The sequence below is a fragment of the Myotis yumanensis genome, unplaced genomic scaffold (genome assembly GCF_028538775.1).
Source record: "Myotis yumanensis isolate MYYU_CA2020_CCGP unplaced genomic scaffold, mMyoYum1.0.hap1 SCAF_17, whole genome shotgun sequence".
In the NCBI taxonomy this organism is placed as follows: domain Eukaryota; kingdom Metazoa; phylum Chordata; class Mammalia; order Chiroptera; family Vespertilionidae; genus Myotis; species Myotis yumanensis.
In genome coordinates, this window is record NW_027223768.1 from 9,829,912 (window position 1) to 9,850,681 (window position 20,770).

The window sequence follows — 20,770 nt, forward strand, 5'->3', positions numbered from 1 at the left end:
CGCTCCTCCAGGCCTGTCCTCCCCAATGACCGTGACCGAGCACAGCGCCAGAGCGCCCCCCGGGGAGACCCGGGCAGCTCGCGGCGTTCTCGGCCACCTGACGGAGCAAGCCTTCTCTGCAGCGCTCCTCCCTGCGGTTTGTAAATCCGTGTTTCCTCTACGGCCGCCCCCTAGAGGGTCTTAAGTGGAAACTCGAGTCGCCCCAGCCTTAGTCCAGCCCGTAGCTCCCCGAGTTCCTGCCAAGCGAAGCCTCCCTCTCCCCCACCACCTCCTGTCTAAACCACCCTCCAGCCTTAGCAACGCCCCCCAGCCAAATGCCCCGCCCTCACGCCTCAGCCTCAGATTTGATTTCTGCGCGCGCCAAGTCTTAGTGCAGCTATGATTGGTTGGAGGTGAGCGGACCTCCAGTATGATTGGCTGGTAATAGCTAGAGGGTGGGATTAATGCCACGGCGGTGAATTATGGGAGGGATTAAGACTGATGATTGGTTCTGGAGGACCGACTGAAAAGCGGAAGCAGGTGTTGGGGCGGGACTTGGTGGAAGAGGCCCGGAAAAGAACGCGATGGAATTAGTTAGGTGTCCGCAGCATGGTGAGGGGCCAGGGTCCGAGGGCCCCCCGGGGTCGATCCACCTGTCAGGGCGTAATTGTTGTCGACCTTCTCTCCTCAGGGACTCCCTGCTTCCTGAAGACCGGCGTTCGCGATGGCCCGAATAAAGGGAAGAGCTTCTACGTGTGCCGGGCGGACGCTTGCGACTTCGTGCAGCCCACCGAGTAGGTCCCGAGCTGGGCCCGACTCCCCGTGACCTTGCGGGGCCTCCCGGGGCCCCTGGTCTGCGGAGCCAGGGCCCTTGAAGTAGTTGGTAATCCCAGGACCGCAGCGGGTGTTGGGGAGACGCTCCGCTCCTGCTTGCTGTGTGACCCGAGCCTGGTTGCTCACCCTCTCTGGGTCCCCAAGAGCCGTATAATGGGGGATGCTTTGCAGCTCTGGGTTTCTATTGATTTGTCGGGCCTAGGCAACCTGGACATTCCCCTCCTCCGCCCCCTTTAACTGAGGACCTAGAGGCATAGTAGGAAATAGTTGGGCCTTGTTTTGAATTAGTTTTAGGCTGAACTGGTTTTTAAGTGTTGGAGGTCAAAACACCCCGATGGCCCCATCTAAAAACAGGATTCTCTGCATTTAAATGGTGATAATGATAACCCAAAGAAGCAAGTTACTTTAGGGGTTAATGCCGGAAGAAAATCAGATAGCTGATTTCAGCACTCTATAGTTTTACAAAATGGGAAGCTGAGACCCAGCAATATTAAGTATCTTTTTTTAAAGTGAGAAAAGTTAATACTGTTCTCAGAGTGTTCGTGTTTTGTAGTGCCAGCTGTCCGCAGTCTCTAGAGAACTTGAAAACGATCACATCATTAAACATTTTTTCCTTCTCTCTACTGAACTTGATAAAGAAAAATAACTTTTCTCTATTCCATGTAAAGCACATAATGGATATCAACTAGAAAATAAAGTATTTTTTCAACGTGTAATGTTAACTTTTCCGAGAAAATATCCTTTTAGCCCTCTACTAAGGTTTTTAATTGAAAGAAATTACTGGGATCCACTTTAATTAAATACAAAATGACTTTGAGTAAAACTGTTAAATCTTGAGATAGAAGGAACCAACCAAAAATAAGCTGTCACAGCGTATTATGTTAGGATTTGCTGTTTATTTCTAGTTTCTATTCTGAGCTTCTTAGGTTCTGTATCTAGCTCAAGTTTCGTGAAACATGAAAGCATGTTCATATTACAGGCAGTCCTCAGGTTACGTTGGACTTGACGTACGTCGTTTCGTGGTTGTGTCGCCATCTCCCATTTATTTATAAAAAAAAAGTTCCGTCATTTTGACGTATGTACATATGTGCTTTATGTTTTTATTTATTTACCACAAGTAAAGGTCAGGGATTGTTATCTTTCTTTTAAAATTTTACGGTTTCACTTCATTACTGCTGTGTATGTGCTCCATGTGAGTGACGTAGGTGCTTTGGTAGGTGGGTTCCAACTTACCGGGGAAAATCCCCTTTATGTTGCGCTGTAGGAACGGATCTCCGACATAACCCGAGGACCTGCTGTAGTAGGAATTAAGCATCAATGGTAGCATAAGACTTGGTTTTACATGAAAAGGAACATACCCTTATATAGACTGCCATTTATACAAATGTACTGCTATACAAACTAATCTATAATAATAAAAGCATAATACGCTAATTAGACCAGACATCCTTCCAGAGGAAGCCGGGGCTGCGAGGGAAGCCCGGGTCCTGGGTGCCTGCTGGCGGCCAAAGGAAGCCAGAGTCCCTGGTGCCAGAGGGAAGCTGGTGCTGGCAGCCGGGGGAAGGAAGGCCTACTCTTGCATAAATGTCGTGCATTGGGCCTCTAGTATAATAATATTTGACTTTGGCCTGGAAGACAGTAATTTGATAAACTTGATCTATTTGGGATATGTCTGGTAACCAGAATATAAGCAAAATAAAAAGTGTTACAGGTCATAGGAAAGTAAAGTACTCCACGTAAACCAATTACTCTCAAATGTCAAATTTTCTCATAATATGAAGTTGGGGGAGAGGAGTTAAGTTTATGCCAAGCATGAACAAATTAAGGTGTGTTGCTACAATAGGTAAATGAACAACTAAGTGACAGCGAATAGGTTATGAAAGGAAAAAGGGAATGGAAGAACCTGGGGGGAATTCCCAGCCAGTCTTAGATACTTCAGGCATTCCTGGGGTCTTATAATGTAAAGGTCAGATACCACAGTATATTTTAAAACTTGAGTCATCAGGAAAAAGATATTATTGTCATGCATTATTGGGGGGGGGGGGGGGGATGAAAGCTGTGGACATTTTCCCCAGAGGAGTGCGCGTACACATGAAAGGCCTGGGATTTAAAAGCTCAGTGGAGGTCATGCATGGACTCTTACAATTTGGATTTAATTGTAGGATGTTAGCTTCTGTTCTTTGCCTTCTAAAACAAAATTTCAATTTCTTCCCCCTCTAGCCTTCCTGTTTCTCATTGTTTACTGCACGAGGGATTTGTGGTAGAACTTCAGGGCTTACTGCCAACTCAGGGCACGAAAGAATATAGGTAAGTGTCCAAAAGGAACACCTAAGTACATTTGCTTTTCTTTTTTTCTGGCCTGGAAGAGTTAGAGCCAGGTATGTTTTCCTAGGATTCTTTAATACTCGTTATTTAAAAAAACAACAACACAGCAGTATTTTTGCATGTATTGAATATTGTCTGAGCTATCACTCCCTCGCTGCTGAGCAAAATTTCAGGATTAAACTGCTCCAATGGTCATTAACTTGTCAACTTTCTCATTCTGGTAATAGAATGAGGTAATGTGTAAAAATGTCTAACATATGTTAAGTACTCTGTGAATGTTAGTTGCCCTTTTTATGGGGACTCAGAAGGGCAGGAAAGTCTATTTAGATGTCAGATGATATTTCTCATGAGAATTGAAAGGTAAGTAGAAATTCACAAGGAGCAAGGGAGGGGTCATATTTAACTGATTAATGCTCTACATTAGGGATCAGAGGCACGAAGTAACAGAATTACATGCATTTGGTTCAGTAATAGTTTAGCGCATGTTTGAGTAGAGACTTCAGAAGATAAGGTTGGCCAGGAAGGCAGGGGCCAGGTGTGATGGTCTTTGTATGATACTAGAGGCCTGGTGTATGAAATTTGTGCACGGGTAGGGTCCCTAGGCCTGGCTGGCTGCAGGCCAGGGCCTTCCTTCGCTCTGTGCCGCCCCCTGGTGGTCAGTGCATGTCATAGTGAGCAGTTGAACTCCCAAGGGGACAATTTGCATATTAGCCTTTTATTATATAGGATTCTGTGCAGTTTGGAATTTACATATTCTAGATTGATTTTCCCCAACCCCCTCCCCGCAAAATAGAGGCATTCAAGGGCCATCTTCACAATTTTCACATAACCTGAATACTGCCTGTTTTACTATTTTTCTTAATTGAGCTATATATTCAATAAGATGCACAGATCTTAAGTTTTCAACTGGTTGAGTTTTGAGAGAAGTATATACCCATCCTTATGACCAAAGCCCCAGTCAAAATATAGAATATTTCTATTGCCTAATTAAGTGCTCTTGGACCTGCTTCTAGTTAATCTCCTCATCCACTATAGGCAACCACTATTTTGATTCATAATATATACATTCTTTTTTTGTTTGACTTTCATGTAACAGTATCTGTGAAATTCTCCATCTGGTTGTGTGTATCAGTAATTCATTTATTATTATTGCCGAGTTGAATTCTATTTTATGAATTCCACAGTTTGTTTCATGTGCTCATTTGCCATCTGTGTATCTTTGATGAAATATCTGTTTAAATTTTTTGCCCATTTTTTTAAATTGAAATTTTTATTGAGATAATTGTAGATTCACTTGCAGTTATGACAATACAGAGAGATCCCTGTAGACTTTACCTAATGGTAACGTTTTGCAAAATTTAGTATAATATCACAACTAGAATATTGATATTGATACAATTCATTGATCTTATTTGTAAAGATAGCTTTACTTATACTAATTTGTATACTTATACATTTAGTTCTATACAGTTTTATCATGTGTAGTTTTGTGTATTCACCATGACAGTCAAAATATTGAACAGTTCAATCACCACAGGAACCTTCCTATTGCCCTTGTATAACCATACTCACTTCACTCCTGCTCCCCCCTCACTCCTGGCAGTCATGAATCTGATCTCCATTTCAAAAATATTACATAAATGGAATTATTCAATATGACACGGGACCTTTTAGTCCGCAGGCCGATGCTCTATTCACTGAACCAAACCGGAGATTTTTGTCTTTTAAATATTGTGCTGTCTTTTATGATTGAGTTGGAGTTCTTTATATATTCTCTATACAAGTCCTTGGCAGATATACACATTCTGAATATTTTCTTCTGTTTGTGGTTTTCATTTTCTTAACTGTCTTTTGAAAAGCAGAACTTTTTCATTTTTATAAAGTTTAGTTTATTATATTTTAATGGCTTGTGCTTTTTGTCTTCTCTCTAAGAAATCTTTGCCTACCCAAGATCATAAATTTCTCCAGTGGTTTCTTGTAGAAGTTTTATAGTTTTGCTTATGGCTTTGTTTATTTGTTTGTTTAGTCTATGGTTGACCTCAAATTAATTTTGGATATCTTATGAGATAGGAGTAGAAGTTTATTTATTTTTCCATGTAATATCGAATGAATGCTATGCAATTATTTCTGCACTGTTTTTTGAAGACATTCTTTTCTCCATAGAAATGCTTATTAAAAAAATCAGTTGAGCCCTAGCCGGTTTGGCTCAGTGGATAGAGCGTCGGCCTGTGGGTTGAAGTGTCCCGGATTCGATTCTGGTCAGGGGCACATGCTCAGTTGTGGGCTGATCCCCAGGAGGGGGTGTGTACGAGGCAGCCAATCAATGATTCTCTCTCATCATTGATGTTTCTATCTCTTTCTCCCTCTCCCTTCCTCTCTGAAATCAATAAAAATATATTTAAAAATATTTTTTAAAAAAATTAGTTGACCATTTGTGGGCTATTTCTGGACTTACCAATTTGTTCCACTGCTGCCTTAGTCTATCCTTACACAATCAGGTAAGATAGTGTGTGTCTTCCAACTTTATTTTTCAAGACTGGCTATTCTGGGTCCTTTGCTTTTCCATATACAATATAGAATCAGCTTTTAAAATTTCCTCAGGAAGCACTGTTGGGATTACACTGAATCTATATGGATCATTTGCAGGAGAATTGACAATAATATTGATCTCCCAATCCATGAGCATGGCCTATTTATTTATGACTTTAAAATTTCTTCTTAGTATTGTTGAATAGTTTTCATTATGGAGTTCTGTACCCTTTTTGCTAATTTTAGTCCTCAATGTTTATGGTTTTTGATGTGGTTTTAAATGGAATTTTTAAAAATTTCACGTTTCGATTGTTTTCTCTGATATAGTGGGGCTAGTATGCTTCTAGTACATGAAACCATTTGCAAACTACTGGGGGCTCTATCATGCAGAAACACTGTTCTAGGTGATAGAAAACCACTGAAGAATTTCTTATCCAATTTGCATTAAAGAAGAACGAACTATGGAGGATAGATTAGAAAGTGAAGATAGTGGAGGCAAGGGGACAACTGAAATAATTGCTACATAGCGTATTCATTATCTCTTATTGTCGTAGATTCTGTTGCGATAAGTTTCAATACCCCTGTTTTACAGACAGATAAGGAGAAATGTAGAGAGGTTAGAATGGAATCCACGTTCCCATGGTTATAAGTTACATTGCTGGTATTCAAACCTAGTGAGAAAAATGGGCTTGGATTGAGGCAGTGGCAGTGGAATTGGATACACTTAGATTGCAGGAAACTTGCTGAAAGAGAATTGATAAGACGAACTTTCCCATAGGGCATTGAAGCATGCTTCTTCCCTTCTTTCTCATCAGGAATAGTGATCATGGTAGCAGCCCTGGGCGACTTTCCTAGGTTGTGAGGACACAGTGGGGCTGTGTGTGGTGCATTTAGTCTGGTGTTTAGGTTATTGTCAGTGCTCAATAAATGGTTGCTGAGTTGGGGTTTATGGGTGATGAGTATACCATTAAGCAAGACAGGAAGAAAGGGTTGGGATGTGATCACGAAGAGAGCTTTGGATTAATCATGTCTTGTGTAATGTGAAACCAGCTAAAAGAGTTGAGTGTGCAGCTTTGAAGAGAGGTTTAGGCTAAACATAGAATTTTGAGAACTTATCATTAATGTTCTTCATACTAGGTAGGCGAAGCTGAGAGGTGATCATTGTTTTAAAATAGGGCAAAAAAAAGTATGCTAAATGTAATTCTTTTAGCCCAAATCCAAAGCACTATATACCAGGAGGTATTTACTAGAGCTTTAAAAAGGTTGTTTTAGGATGAAGAAAATAAAGTTCTGCGGCATACAACCACAACAAAAAACATGCATCCAGCTGTGTGGTGCAGGCGGGAAATATAAGAAGTAGACTAGCCCATGGATGATGATGTCCTTTGCAAACAGTAATACATTTAGCCAGAACTCCTATAGTTTACTCTTGAGAATGACCTCAGGGAATACAGCCCCTCCTTCCCCCAAACTGGCTTTTCTTTTCAAGAACTTAAGTACTTTATTTCCCCAAATTAATACCATTATGAGTAAAGCTTAACCTGAGCAGGAGACAGGTGCAGCCAAGTTATGCCCCTTCTATACACTTTAGAGTGCAGCTGCATTTGTGTGCAGTTCTCCAACTTAAACACCAGATGGTCCCACTCACCAGCATTTGACTGGTCCTTCAGCCATGGCCCTCTGTTGGGCAATGAAGGAAGCTATGCTAGTCATTCAGTAGAACCCGTGGGAAGAACTCTTGCCTTGACACGAGTGTTTACCACATAAAGGCGGCACACCTTGATTTACAAATGTGGGACATTGTCACTGAGCTCCTGAGTTCATGTTCTCTTTTTTTCTCTCCCTGCCCCCAGCCCTTTTACTTTTTATTCTCAAGGATATGGGATCAAAATGGGTGGAAATAATAATACTCTTTTGCCTATAAGTAATAATACAAGTTAGTTCTTTAAGAAACTGGTTTTAGTAGGATGCTCAAAATATTTTTAATAACACTTGAATCTTGGTATGTCTAGAAAATTCCTTGAGTGGTTACTTTTTGGGTAAAATTGGCATGCAGATTATCTGGCCAATGAAGGTTACCTAGGCTGCTGACAAAGAGGCATTAGGGCGTGGGCCAGAAGGACCTCAGGCCCCAACAACCCTTAAAGAACCCACGTCAGTAAAGCCAGTACCTAGTAGGTGTTATGGAGTATCGGTCACTGTGTTGTACAATAGGAGTAATCCTTGTATGTAAAGGATATCAGCCCTTTGTAATATGTGTAGCAATTACTTTTCCCAGCTTGCTTTTTGTCTTAGAATTTGCTTATAGTATTTTTATTATATGGGAGTTTAAAACTTATGTAGCCGAAATTCTGAATTCTTTGTCTCTCAACTGTAGGTTCTTATACTAGTAGTCATGCCAAGAAAAGCCTTCACTTTAGGATTACAAAGATATTCATCTGTGGGTTTTTTTCCTTAGGATATTTATAGTTTCATTTTTTACATTTCCATTTTTGTTTAACTTGGGGCTTAGTGTAAAAGCAGTGAACCCATATTCCTAAGTGCCCTATGACAAAACTGGGTAAGAACTAGACATAGGAAGGTCATTGAGCAGTCCTATCTGCACACGTTAGAATGCCAAATTGGATGTGTTCAAATGCCAGGTGCTTCTGTGACTTTAAGACCTACAGTAAGGGATTATTGCTAATCAAGATTACTTAGAAAGTGGAGGAATTCAGACTTGAACTTGGCCTTGAATGACTTTTAAAATTTGGGTAGAGATAAGGACAAGGGAGTGTTCCAGGCTGTCCGCAGAGGTCTGGATATAGGAATGAGCCCCTGTGGCTGCAGGAGTGGAGTAATGACTGCAGTTATTAAGTACTTAATATGGGTCAAACTTTGATCTGACTCTGTTATCTTCACAGTGACCAAATGAGGTAAGTACTTATTTATTAGAGGCCCGATGAGCGAAATTCGTGCAAGAGTAGGTCTTCACAGCCGTGGTGGCTGCCTCGATCCTGAGGCTGCAGCCCCGGCTTCATCTGGAAGGTTGTCCGTAAGGACGTCCAGACAGCCGTTCGGTCGATTTGCATATTATGCTTTTATTATTATAGATTATTATTACTTTTTACCATTTTATAGGAAAGTAAATGGCCACAGGGGCCAGTCAAATACTGTGTCTTCATTTTCAGGGGTAGTTATGTGGTAGGGCTGAGATTTGAATCCTCCCAGCCTGCCTGACAGTGTGATGCTGGGTTGGACAGCCAGCCTTTAGGAAGAAGGGAGGATTTGCTTTCTGATGAAAGAGACTGAATTGAAGAGGTCTGTCCTTCCTCTAGCTGGTTTCTTCATCCTTGTTGTTTATAACCTGTGTCCTGGAAAATAATTAATATGCCACAGACATTACATTCTTCTTATAGTGGAATCAGTATTTGCTTTCACATGTGTTTTAATGGATTTTCACATCCTTGATTATTTGTGTTTTATACTACATTAGATTGTTATTCCGATGCACTAGAAGTAAGGCTGAGAAGAAACAATGGTGTGGATATATCCCATGGCAGGTAGGAGTTATTCACCTGTTTTCAGACCTGCTCTGTTCAGACTGTTTAATCTGTGGCATCACCTGAAAAAACTTGGAAGTACAACAGAAACTGGTCGGTCTTCATACTGTCTCTGAAAGTTCTTTTCTTTAAGGAAGATAGACCCTGTTGTGACTTTTAATTCAAAGGACTCTTTGGTTATAGTAAAGAATTAATTAACTGTCTTCTATTTTACTTACCTAAATATTTTCGGAGGTCTTAAAGGTAGTCAATATTCTCCTACTTAGGGGAAGATTTAGATCAGTGATGGCGAACCTTTTGAGCTCGGCGTGTCAGCATTTTGAAAAACCCTAACTTAACTCTGGTGCCGTGTCACATATAGAAATTTTTTGATATTTGCAACCATAGTAAAACAAAAACTTATATTTTTGATATTTATTTTATATATTTAAATGCCATCACTGATTTAGATTTACTTGACTAACTTCAGCATCTTTTTATAGACTGATATCTCCTTGATATTGGTATAAGCTGATTATAATTCATAAGCTCTTAGAACACGAGAACTAGGAGAGCTCCCACAGATATCCAGTAGGTGAGAAACTAGACCAGTGATGGCGAACCTATGACACACGTGTCAGAGGTGACACACGAACTCATTTTTTTGGTTGATTTTTCTTTGTTAAATGGCATTTAAATATATAAAATAAATATCAAAAATATAAGTCTTTGTTTTACTATGGTTGCAAATATCAAAAATTTTCTATATGTGACACGGCACCAGAGTCAAGTTAGGGTTTTTCAAAATGCTGACACGCCGAGCTCAAAAGGTTCGCCATCACTGAACTAGACCTAGGGAGGTGATGAGACTTGTTTTGATGGAGGGATAACTTGAACTTATGATTCTAGACTCCACAGTGAGATCTTCCAAAACAAGTAAGCATAGGACCTTGATTTGGTTTGGGGAAAAGTTCATCCTGAGCAAATAGTTTTTCATGAAAAGAATTCATGTGGCTGTTGCTATTAGAAAAGCTCTTTGATTTAGTTAGCACATTTCCTGGAGGCCTGGAAAGCAGTGATCATGGACAGAGAAGGAGCCAAGAATTGAAAGTGCTGTTAAGAAACAAATACTTCATGAGTTTGACAGGAGTATTTTCTAGAGGCAGAGATAGTCCCAGGAATGTTCAGAAATATTATAGTGCTTTTACTGTTTCCATTTCTCCTGGAAAAAAAAGGCATTCTAGAAATGAAGTTTGCATTAATATCTTATATTAGACTAGAGGCCTGGTGCATGAACTTGGTGCACTCGAAGGGGTCCCTTAGCTTGGCCTGTGCCCTCTCGCAGTCCGGGAGCCCTCGAGGGATGGCCACTGATGGCTTAGGCCTGCTCCAGAGCGGCCCTAAGCTGACAGTTGGACATTCTTAGCGCTGCCGTGGAGGCGGGAGAGGCTCCTGCAACCACCGCTGTACTCACCAGCCGTCAGCCCAGCTTCTGGCTGAGCCGCGCTCCCCTGTGGGAGCACACTGACCACCGGAGACAGCTCCTGCGTTGAGCATCTGCCCCCTGGTGGTCAGTGCACGTCATAGTGACCAGTCATTCCTCTGTTTGGTCAATTTGCATATTAGCCTTTTATTATATAGGATCATGTTCTTTTTCCTGTAGGATCCTAATTCCAAAAAGCATTCTGTAACCAGCAAGTCTCAACATGCATCTGAGCCATCTCATTATCCTTCCATCCAGCAGAGAAACCCGTTCAAGGTACTTGACAAGAATCAAGAACCGTCTCTGTGGAAACAGCTCATCAAAGGTGAAGATGTGGAAAAGATAGCTGATAAAAAGCAAAGGGAAAAGGAAGACCCACTCTTGGATCAAAAGAAGGAACAGAAGCCTGAATCTAACTGTTGGGTGGAGAAAGATCTCTCATCTGGCCGGGTGGTAAAGGAAAAATCTGCAGGTCAAGAGAAGCCACGAGGGGAGAAAGCAGAGCTTCGGTGTGAAGCAAAGGGAATTGAAGGGACGCACAAAAGAAACGTTCCTGAGATGAAATCCAAGCAGTGCCATGATAATGAGCTGAGAAAACCATCTGCGGCTCCTCAGGAGAACCTGAATGGTGAGAGTCATTATTTCCAAAAAGAATCAGAACCTCTGAGAGAAAAGAAGACCAGGCCTTTGCCTCAAACTGTTCACAGCCAAAACCCAATAAGCAAGCCCCTGGAAGCAGGACACCTCAGCAAGGAGCAGCCCAAGATTCGGGAGGCTCGAGAAACAAAGGCCAAGGACGGCCTCAGCACGCAGGCCACCCAGAAGGGGCTGCTCCAGGGGCCTTTCCAGGCGCAGGCAGAGGCCCATCCTGCGCCTGCTCCAAAGGGCCCAGCCACCCAGCCTGCGCCACCGGCTGCAGGGTCGTCCCTGGGAGAGAGGAGAGAGGCGGACACCAGCAGTGGTGAGGAAGATGATGTTATTTTCGTTTGCTCTCAGCCAAGGATTCCCTCATTCTTAGACACGACTTCGGACTCACAAAAGAAGGAGAACCTTCCATTCCCTGGTCAAACTGTGCAAAGAAAAACTTCCCCTGCCTCCGGTGTTTCCAGGAAGGTAGAACCTTCAGACCCAGCATCCCAACGTGCGCACCTCACAACACAACTGAAACAAAAGAAGGTAACTACTGCCTTGTGCTTCCTTTTGAAGGTTAGGACTTTGCTTACTCTGGGCAGAGAGGGACTCCACCAACGAGTTAAAGATGTTAATGTGCTCAAAGGTCTATAGGTGGGTGTTTACTTCTGCCTTTTCCTGTGTTTATATTTTCAGGATTGGTAAATCAGCTGGGCTTAAAAAAAGTTTTGGTTTTCACATGTATAGTTAAAAGATCATACTTTCAGAGTTTTAGCATTTTAGGTATTTTAATCTGAAGCTGTATTTAACAACTGGAGAGGAGCGATCGTTTTATGGGACCTGTTTTTCAGAGCACACTGGCGTCAGTGAACATTCAGGTTCTTCCAGACAAAGGTCAGAAGTTGCTCAAGCAAATTCAGGAGTTGGAGGAAACACTCAGTGCTCTTGCCCTCTCCCCAGAGCAAGGTAAATGGGTTGTGCCTCAGAACTCAGGTTTGCATGAACTTTACAAGAGACATTCGAGAAGCCATCTTTTAAGAAATATATATACATGTGTGTGTGTATATATATATATATATATATATACATATATATATATATATATATATATATATATATATATATTGATTTCAGAGAGGAAGGGAGAGGGAGAAGAAGAACCATCAATGATGAGAAAGAATCATTGATTGCCTCCTGCACACACACACACACACCCCAACTGGGAATTGAACCTCAGCTCAGGCTTGTGCCCTGACTGAGAATCAAACTGTGACCTCCTGGTTCACAGGTCAGTGCTCAGCCACTGAGCAACACTGGCCAGGCAGGAGAAGCCATCTTGATAAAGAATGTTGACTCATTCACCTTTCCATTTCATTATCTGCTTCTGAGCTTCCTTTTAAATCACAAGTGTAATTTATAAAAGCTTCCTCCTATTTCCTGTGGACTCACCTCTCTTTCCCATAGTTTTATGCACACACTCTAGGAAGCTTTCCCTAGCTTATTGCAATGGTGCTCATCCCACTCTCTCTTGCCCTCTCCTCACATATAATTCCTTTACTTTTCTGAACTTTAATCTGTTCTTCCCTTTTTTTTTGAACAGGCACAGATGAGAAGAGTAGCACTCAAGTACCACAACAGAGTAGCTTCGCCAAAACTACCACTGCCCCTCCCCACTTGGTGCCACCCAAACCCCTACAGCTGCAGGGTCAGGCTCTCCAGCCTCTGGGTTCTCTGGGATTGAAGGCTGCCAGCCAGGCAGCTGCTGGACAGTCCAGTCAGCGCTATGGAGGTAAGATCAAGGGCCTGGCCCTGTTGTGAATAGCTACCCCTAGGAGGTAAAATTCTGTCTGGTAGATGTCTTTCTGCGCACATGAAGGCGAAGCCATTCCTGAGTTGTTAGTTGCCTGTGTGAGAAAGATTTCGATGCTCAGCTGAGCTCTGCACAGTGTGTTTAGATCTCTGTGAGGGCAGACACTGCGTCTGCCTGGTTCACTGACCTTGATCAGTCAGCCAGGGGCTGGCACGTAGGAGTCAGTAGTAAATGTGAATGGAAACTTGAACTCACAGCTTGGTGAAGTAGGTAGACCAGCAGATACATTTGTCTTCCCTCTGTGCCTGTTAAGCAGAGCAGAGGAATGACATGACTAAAGACCGATAGCAATAGACCCATCAAGAGCAGTAACACCCTGTGTAGCTCAACATTTTCATCTTGAACTTTTCAGAAAATGATGAATTTAGAAGTAACTGTAGAATGAAGATCTCAGGGAGAGCCTCGGATATGTAATAGGATCGGTTGGCGTGTTGATCACGAGCCAGGAGCTCAGGTTGGCTGGCAGTGACCAGTTTCCCCCCAGTGAGAACTGCTAGAGGAAAAGGGAAGGGGGGAGAAGGAAGCAGACGGGGAGAAAAGGGAGACGGGAGAAAGCTGAAGAGCATAGTTCACAAGGGGCTCTATACTCTGCCTGAGGAAGCTATGGTTCGTCTAGAAGGGCACAGAGAAGGCATACTTGTTAAAGTAGCAGAGTAGTCAGGGGGGCACAGGAATGTTTTGAAAACGTTACTGTGTTACAGCATCATCCCTACTCATAATGGTGACTGAGTCACCTAGAGGAAAATTAGATTATTAAGGTTTTGGAAATAATCCCATTAAAATAGTTTTCCTTTTGAAAGCATTTAAACATATAAGTGGTTAATGTTTATTGATCTAAAAAGCTCTTATTTGAATACTTCATCCCTAAAATTGCAGTCAGCTGAGGTGCCTGCATTTGTTAACTAACTTCACTAGAATTGTCTAGAAGGCTGGGCTACCAGCATGAAGTATTTCTCGGTGCAGGGCTTTCGGCTCTGGTGTGCGCTACAGGGCGGTCTCTGTCTGCCTCAGCCTCGCCTGGCTTGGCCTTTTCTGTTGCTAACTCCTTGCACTCGGCCCCAAGGATCTCTTCTTTCTAAAATACTGATTGTGTTAAATTTCCTCTGCCACCTCTTCAAAGCTGGAAAAAACTTAACCAAAAATATGATGGGTTATCTTATTTTTTCATTTTACTTTATATTATTTTGTCCTTTATTATGTGATTAAAAACAACAACACACACACACAAACAGAACGGGGATAGAGGAGCCTGTGAGCTAGGAGAATCTGCCGGCAGGGAGTTTTAGTCCAATATTGTATGTCAGCTATAATTAAAAATAAAGAAAAAGAATTTTTAGTCCATACAAATCCATCATTTGGCAAATAACGAATTTCTTTTTGCAGCCATAACCAGGACATGCTACTGGCTATGTCACCTTTAGGTAACACCTCTCTGTACACAGGCCCTACAAACCAAGACAGCCTTCACTCTGTGTGGAAAATCACAAGTGAAGCCATCGATGAGCTGCACCGATCACTGGAGTCATGTCCTGGTGAGACAGCTGTGGCAGAGGACCCAGCTGGGTTGACGGTGAGCCGGGGAGTGGCCTGTGGCGGTGTCCCCGTGCCCATGGAGAGGTGACCACTGTGCGACGGCTCAGCAGAGTGCCGCTTGGACGTGTTTCCCACAGATAATGCTTCAGTGGCTTCCCTTGCATTATTTTGTCCTTTTCTGTTTAGCAGTGAGAAATAAGCATTTTTTTTTCCTTAAAGTCATAAAGTTATACAGTTGACCTTGCACAATACTGTTTGAACTGCATGGATCCACTTATACTTAAAATCCGCATATAATTGGACCTGCACAATTCAGATCCGCTTTGTTCAAGGGTCAGCTCTCCACGCCTATAGCAGAAGCAGATCTACTTAACAACCTTTGGTGGACGCCACAGGATACAGAGGAACTGCTGCTCTTAAAGAACTAGTTAGGGTGACAGTGCCTGCACAACATACACAACAATAGAAAGTGACTTGAAGGTAGGATGAAATGTGCATTGTAAGGCACTATAGACTGTTTACAAAAAATGCAAAAGAGATTCAAAATAAAGGAAAAGTCACGCTAGGTCAGTAATTACTAGTTGTCTGCCCACTTTGTGCCTTGAAGCTGCAGGCCTAAAGATAGCTGGGAGGATGGAACCCAGACACCCCAGTTAGGGAGGGGTGGTTAGAGGGAAGATACAGAGAGTGGTATTAATAACTGGTGACAGGGTGACATCAGGACCTGAGCCGGGAGCAGCAGGTGATGTTACTGAGTGGGAAGACTCCTGTGCTGTGGAGCCTGGCCTTGGTGAAGGGGCTTAGATCACACTAGCTCAAGAGATATTATGGAGTCACTGTAGAATTTTGAGCAAGGGTGTTTTATGAAGATTATTTTTGTCACTGAGTACAAGATAAACAGGAGTAAGAAAAGACCAGAGAGAGGGGTGCCAGTTAAAGGGCTGTTGAAAATTATGGTTAACAGTGCAGACTGGGATGTTGGCTATAGAGAGGAGAGTGAAATCTATAATAATAAAAGCGTAATATGCAAATCGACCGAACAGCCAAACAGTGGAATGACCGTCCATCCGGACATCCTTTTGGACGACCTTCCAGATGAAGTCGGGGCTGCAAGGGCCGAGACAGCTGGGGCTGCGAAGGCCTACTCTTGCACGAATTTCGTGCATAGGGCCTCTAGTTGAAGAGATAATAAGGAAAAGCCAACAGAATGGCTGGTAAAAGCAGGGTGACCCATCAGAGGCGTTGGTTGCAAGCAATAGAAACTGACTTTGGCTGATTAGGCAGACAAACCAGGACTCTCACTTGAGGGTGAGAGAGGGGGTGCTTGATAGACATGCTGGACAATAGGCATAAATCACACTGTCCCGGGCAGTCCAGGATGTACAGGTACCCAAGGGGACACGGTGGAGTCAAGGACTTCAAGGTTATATGACATCTAAACTATTGGGGGGATCGCTTAGAGAAAATAAAAGAGTAGAATGTGGCGTCGCTGTGGGCAGGATCCAGGATAGCCTCTCATGAGGAATTTGAACTTGACTTTTGGTGATTACTTTTGTCAGGTCCCTTTGCTGCTGCACCAGAAGCAGGCATTAGCCTGGTTACTGTGGCGGGAAAATCAGAAGCCACAAGGAGGAATTCTGGGTAAGTCTGGTATTATGGAAAGAGCCAACAAAGATATTGTTGTACTATTTCATATGATCCTCTCAACGCCTCTGGGGTTGTTGCTCTCTGTTACAGTTGAGAAACGGGTTCAGAATGGCTAAGCAGCATGCTCAGGACCCTCAGCAGTAGGATCAGCCAGGTCCCGGTTGCCAGCAGTAGAAGCTGACTCTGGCTGGTTAAGCAGAGACGGTTTATTCTGTGGTGGGAGGTGTGGAGAGCCAGGCGGGAGCCAGACTTCTAGGAGCAATGGTCAGAGCCAAGTAATAAGCTAGTGTCTTGTGGAAACTGTCATGGCTGCTTCGCTCTATCAGGCACTGCTACCCCAAAATCAGACACTTCTGTGCCCAGCCCTTCTAGCCTCTTTTCTCGGGTCACTTATATCTGAATCTAGGTCTTAGGTGAGTACTGGTGGTCTGTGGAGCGGGTCATGTTGGCACTGCCTTCGCTGCAGGAAGCCGAGGAAGCAGGTTTTTCAGGCTCTGCTTCGGGGACTGGTCAGACTACATTTTCCAAGGTGCTCAGCTTCTAGAAAAACATGACAGATGTCCACTGTGGCTAGTAAGTGGCTATGTTGGTCCCCAAGACCACTTCCAGATTCAGTGATTTGCTAAGAGGACGTAGAGCATATAGTCACACTCATGGCTATATTGTATTACAAAATAAAAATAGTAACAACATTTATTTGATACAAATCAGACTCAGCAAAGGGAAAAGGCACATAGGATAAAGTCCAGGGGAAGTCCAGGCGCCAGCTTCTGAGGCCTTTCCCATGGGAGTCACACAGGGCAAACGTAATTCTTCCAGCAGTGAGATGTGAGAACACGTGCAGTGCTACCAACCAGGGAGGTTTGTTAGAGATCCGGTGCCCAAGGTATTTCCTGGGGCTGGTCGCATAGGCAGCTTCAGCCTGGTATGTATGTAAGTTCCATGCTTCCAGTGGGAAAGCAGGCATTCAGCATAAACTGTGTTGTTTGTACAAATAGGGTAAGCACAGTGAGCCACTCTTTTTTAAAAAAAAATATTTTTATTGATTTCAGAGAGAGAGAGAGAGAAACATCAATGATTAGAATCATTGATCAGCTGCCTCCTGCATGCCTCCCTGCATGCCTTACTTGGCTCTGACCATTGCTCCCGAAACCTGGGCATGTGCCATTGACCAGACCCAGGACCCTTCAGTCCACAGGCCAACGCTCTCTCCACTGAGCCAAACCAGCTAGGGCCAGTGAGCCACTCTGGTCAGTTCAGGGAATGGTGAGTTCCCAGATGCCAGCCATGGGTCAGTCTTCCCTGGAAGCAGGGATTTCAGTGGATAGCTGTGTTTCCTCTTTTTCTGCATAGCAGCAGAGCCAGGATTTGAACCGGAATTCATGCCATCATACTTCTGCTTATGTCAGAGTGATTATTTAAATGGTTGAAATGCGGATACTATTTTGCAGGGTATAAATAGTAAACTAGATAAGTTCAGTTACTGACACATTGACAGTTCTCAAGGAATGCTAATTCATGCCTCTCTCTGATGAATAAGTGAAGGGGATGGAGGACTGTTTTGAGTTAACTGTAACTCCAGAAATATAGAAGCACCAAGAAAATAGGCATAGGATATATTTATTTTCTGGAAGCTGAGTTGATTGTTTGCCCTAAGTAATTAACTCTCCTGTCTTTATTTTTATTTTGCAGCGGATGATATGGGATTAGGAAAAACCCTGACAATGATTGCACTCATTCTGACCCAGAAGGATCAAGAGAAAAACAAAGAGAAGGACAAAAACACGACCTTGACTTGGCTTTCCAAAGATGGTATTCAAGTGCCTTCGTGGCCTGTCATTTCCTACATCAATCATTTGAGAAAGTGGAGAGTGAAAACTTTTAAGCTACAAAAGTACACCTTTAGCCATATTTAATTAATCTATTGGAAATCTAGTGTTAGACTACTTTCCTACAGTATCATTTCTGATGCTGAATATGCTAATTTAAGTGATCTTTTTTCTCTTTTAATATAAACTTAGCTTGACCTGTGAACTAGAAAAATTTTGTGGAGAGAGCTAAGGCTCTAGGAGACAGTATATACATGATTACTTTTATTAATATTGAGGATATAACCACAGGATAAGTCCAGATTAGTTGATGTATTATTTTTTGAAGCAGGATCTGTCACAAACTCAGATTTGAGCCACTGTAGCAGAAGCTGTTTTCCATGTTTCTGAAGTTCTGGAAGTTTCCAGATTCTAGACAATTCGTATCTTGTTTCATCCTGTTTTTAATCTGTAATGGCTATAAGTACTTTAAGTCCTGTGTATTGTTTATAGACACCACCACAGTAAGTTGCCATGGACACAGTACATTTCTCAAGTGGTTAGATAGTTAAAAAAAACAGTGACCGTCTGCTCTCAAGCCCCTGATGACCACTGTTGCAGCTGGATCCTATGTCCCTGTGTGGAGTAGCAGCTTAGGTGTGCACACACTTACACTTAGGCACACATGCACGCCTGTATACAAACACACACACACACACACGGAATGAGGGGCAGTGGTACAAATACTACATTACTACCTGGTTCCAAAGTAGTGTTTGCCCATCTTAGGGGTTTTTGTACTTACATTTTAATGTAGATATAATTAAGTTAATGCTTTTCAGAAAAAAAAAAATAATACTCCCCCATAAAGCCCAGGATGAGTTAGGATATGATCCAGCTTCTACCTTCTGGCCACTGAGAGTACACTGTTTTTTTTTGGTTTTTAGATTGAAGTTGTGTACCAAACGCTTTCCTCTCATTTTTTAGCCTCTCTGTCTGACACCTATGTAAGGGTAAATAAGAAGTAATTAAGTATTTTGAGTTAAAAGGCCATCACTTCCCTTTCCTATTCTGCTTACCTATGTGTAGAAATAAGAGCAGCAGTTGTTAAAAATATTGATTGAAGGAATGAAGCCAGTCGAGAGAAAGGTAATGTCTCTCAGAAGCTAAAAGCTGTTTAATGGGTGTAACTAGGTGTTGATTTTTTCCTCCTGAGACTCCACGGAGTTTACTTCCCATGGAACACTTATCATCTGTCCTGCTTCCCTGATCCACCACTGGAAAAAGGAGGTGGAGAAACGTGTGAGCCACAGCAAACTGAGAGTCTATCTCTATCATGGCCCAAACCGGGATCAACGTGCAAAAGTGTAAGTGCAGAAATGTTGAAGTCACTGGGCTTCAGAGGCCTCATTGACTGCCTCCTTTCCCTGAGGTTTCATTTAATCAGAACTAATGATATTGTCAAGACCAAAGGTACTCTTATCCCCAAACAGCCTTCACCTGTATTAACCGTCTGAGTCCCAAGCAGCGCAATCGTGCTGCTTGGTATTTCTCGACATAAAATAAAACAAGCGCTATCACGCTGTTTGGGTCTTTTCGTACTCATTTAGAGAAAGCTCGGTTGCGCTGTTTGGGATTCTTTGACAGTGTTTTTTCAATACCCACTGGGACTCAAACGAATCGTATGTTTTCTCGACATAAAATCTCAGCAGCGCAATTGCGCTGCTTGGGACTCAAACGGTTAAGAGATAACTCTTGAGAGAAATGTTGCTCTTTTGGCACTCTGCAAAAAAAAGCTGCCATGTGAGCAGGCCAAACACGCCTGAGTTGTCAGCCAGGCAGCAGCTGCATTCCCTGGTAGAAGAGGCTCTGTCACAGGTATTTCATGATGGTGAATTTCTGATTCCAAATTCACATTCTTTTCTGTTAGTGTGAATGGAACTAGCCCAGTCTTAAAGAGCATCTTGATACAACTATTAACGATTAGTTGATGTAGGCCGATTATATTTTTACTAGAGGCCCCGTGCATGAAAGTAGTGCACGGGTAGGGTCCCTAGGCCTGGCCAGCGATCAGGACTGATCAGGGCCTTCCGGCTGCCGGCTGGGGCCTCCCTTCCCTGGCTGCTGGCTGCCAGCTGGGGCTTCCTTTGCTCCGTGCTGCCCCCCTGGTGGTCAGTGCACATCATAGCGAGCAATCGAACTCCCGAGGGGACACTTTGCATATTAGCCTTTTATATATATAGATGACTGTATTTTTCATATGTGAATGGTCTAAAAAGTTTTAGATGCAAGAGTTTAGGAGTGGACCTAACTGTGAATTCCTGAGGAGGAATGATCAGGAAGGGGAATATTTCCTCAGGTGTTAAATTGAGCCCCAGTCTTTGTCTTTTGGTTTTAAATAATTTGAATTTTTTGTTCCTAACTGTGATATAAGGGTCTGGGTTGAATACTTGCTGATCTTGTTAAGAATGGATTTGTTGCCCTAACTGGTTTGGCTCAGTGGATAGAGTGTCAGCCTGTGGACTGAAGGATCCCAAGTTCAATTCCAGTCAAGGGCATGTACCTTGTTTGCGGGCACATCCCCAGTAGGGGGTGTGCAGGAGGCAGCTGA

At 42.9% G+C, this 20,770-nt stretch overlaps 1 protein-coding gene across 2 annotated transcripts in view; it reads left to right on the forward strand.

The window, feature by feature from the left end:
• Positions 1–551: 551 nt before the first annotated feature.
• LOC138996299 (transcription termination factor 2-like) overlaps positions 552–20,770 on the forward strand; it is a 35,265-nt gene continuing 15,046 nt past the window's right edge. Inside the window, exons 1-11 of one of the 2 annotated variants that reach the window (XM_070397393.1) lie at positions 552–591; positions 671–773; positions 3,034–3,120; positions 9,143–9,209; positions 10,852–11,847; positions 12,153–12,267; positions 12,902–13,090; positions 14,614–14,741; positions 16,264–16,345; positions 18,044–18,163; positions 19,376–19,526. In XM_070397393.1, the coding sequence (XP_070253494.1) occupies positions 564–591; positions 671–773; positions 3,034–3,120; positions 9,143–9,209; positions 10,852–11,847; positions 12,153–12,267; positions 12,902–13,090; positions 14,614–14,741; positions 16,264–16,345; positions 18,044–18,163; positions 19,376–19,526 (2,066 nt within the window). In that variant the 5' untranslated portion in view covers positions 552–563. The remainder of the gene's footprint in view (positions 592–670; positions 774–3,033; positions 3,121–9,142; positions 9,210–10,851; positions 11,848–12,152; positions 12,268–12,901; positions 13,091–14,613; positions 14,742–16,263; positions 16,346–18,043; positions 18,164–19,375; positions 19,527–20,770) is intronic. The other variant, XM_070397394.1, reaches the window with a different exon arrangement.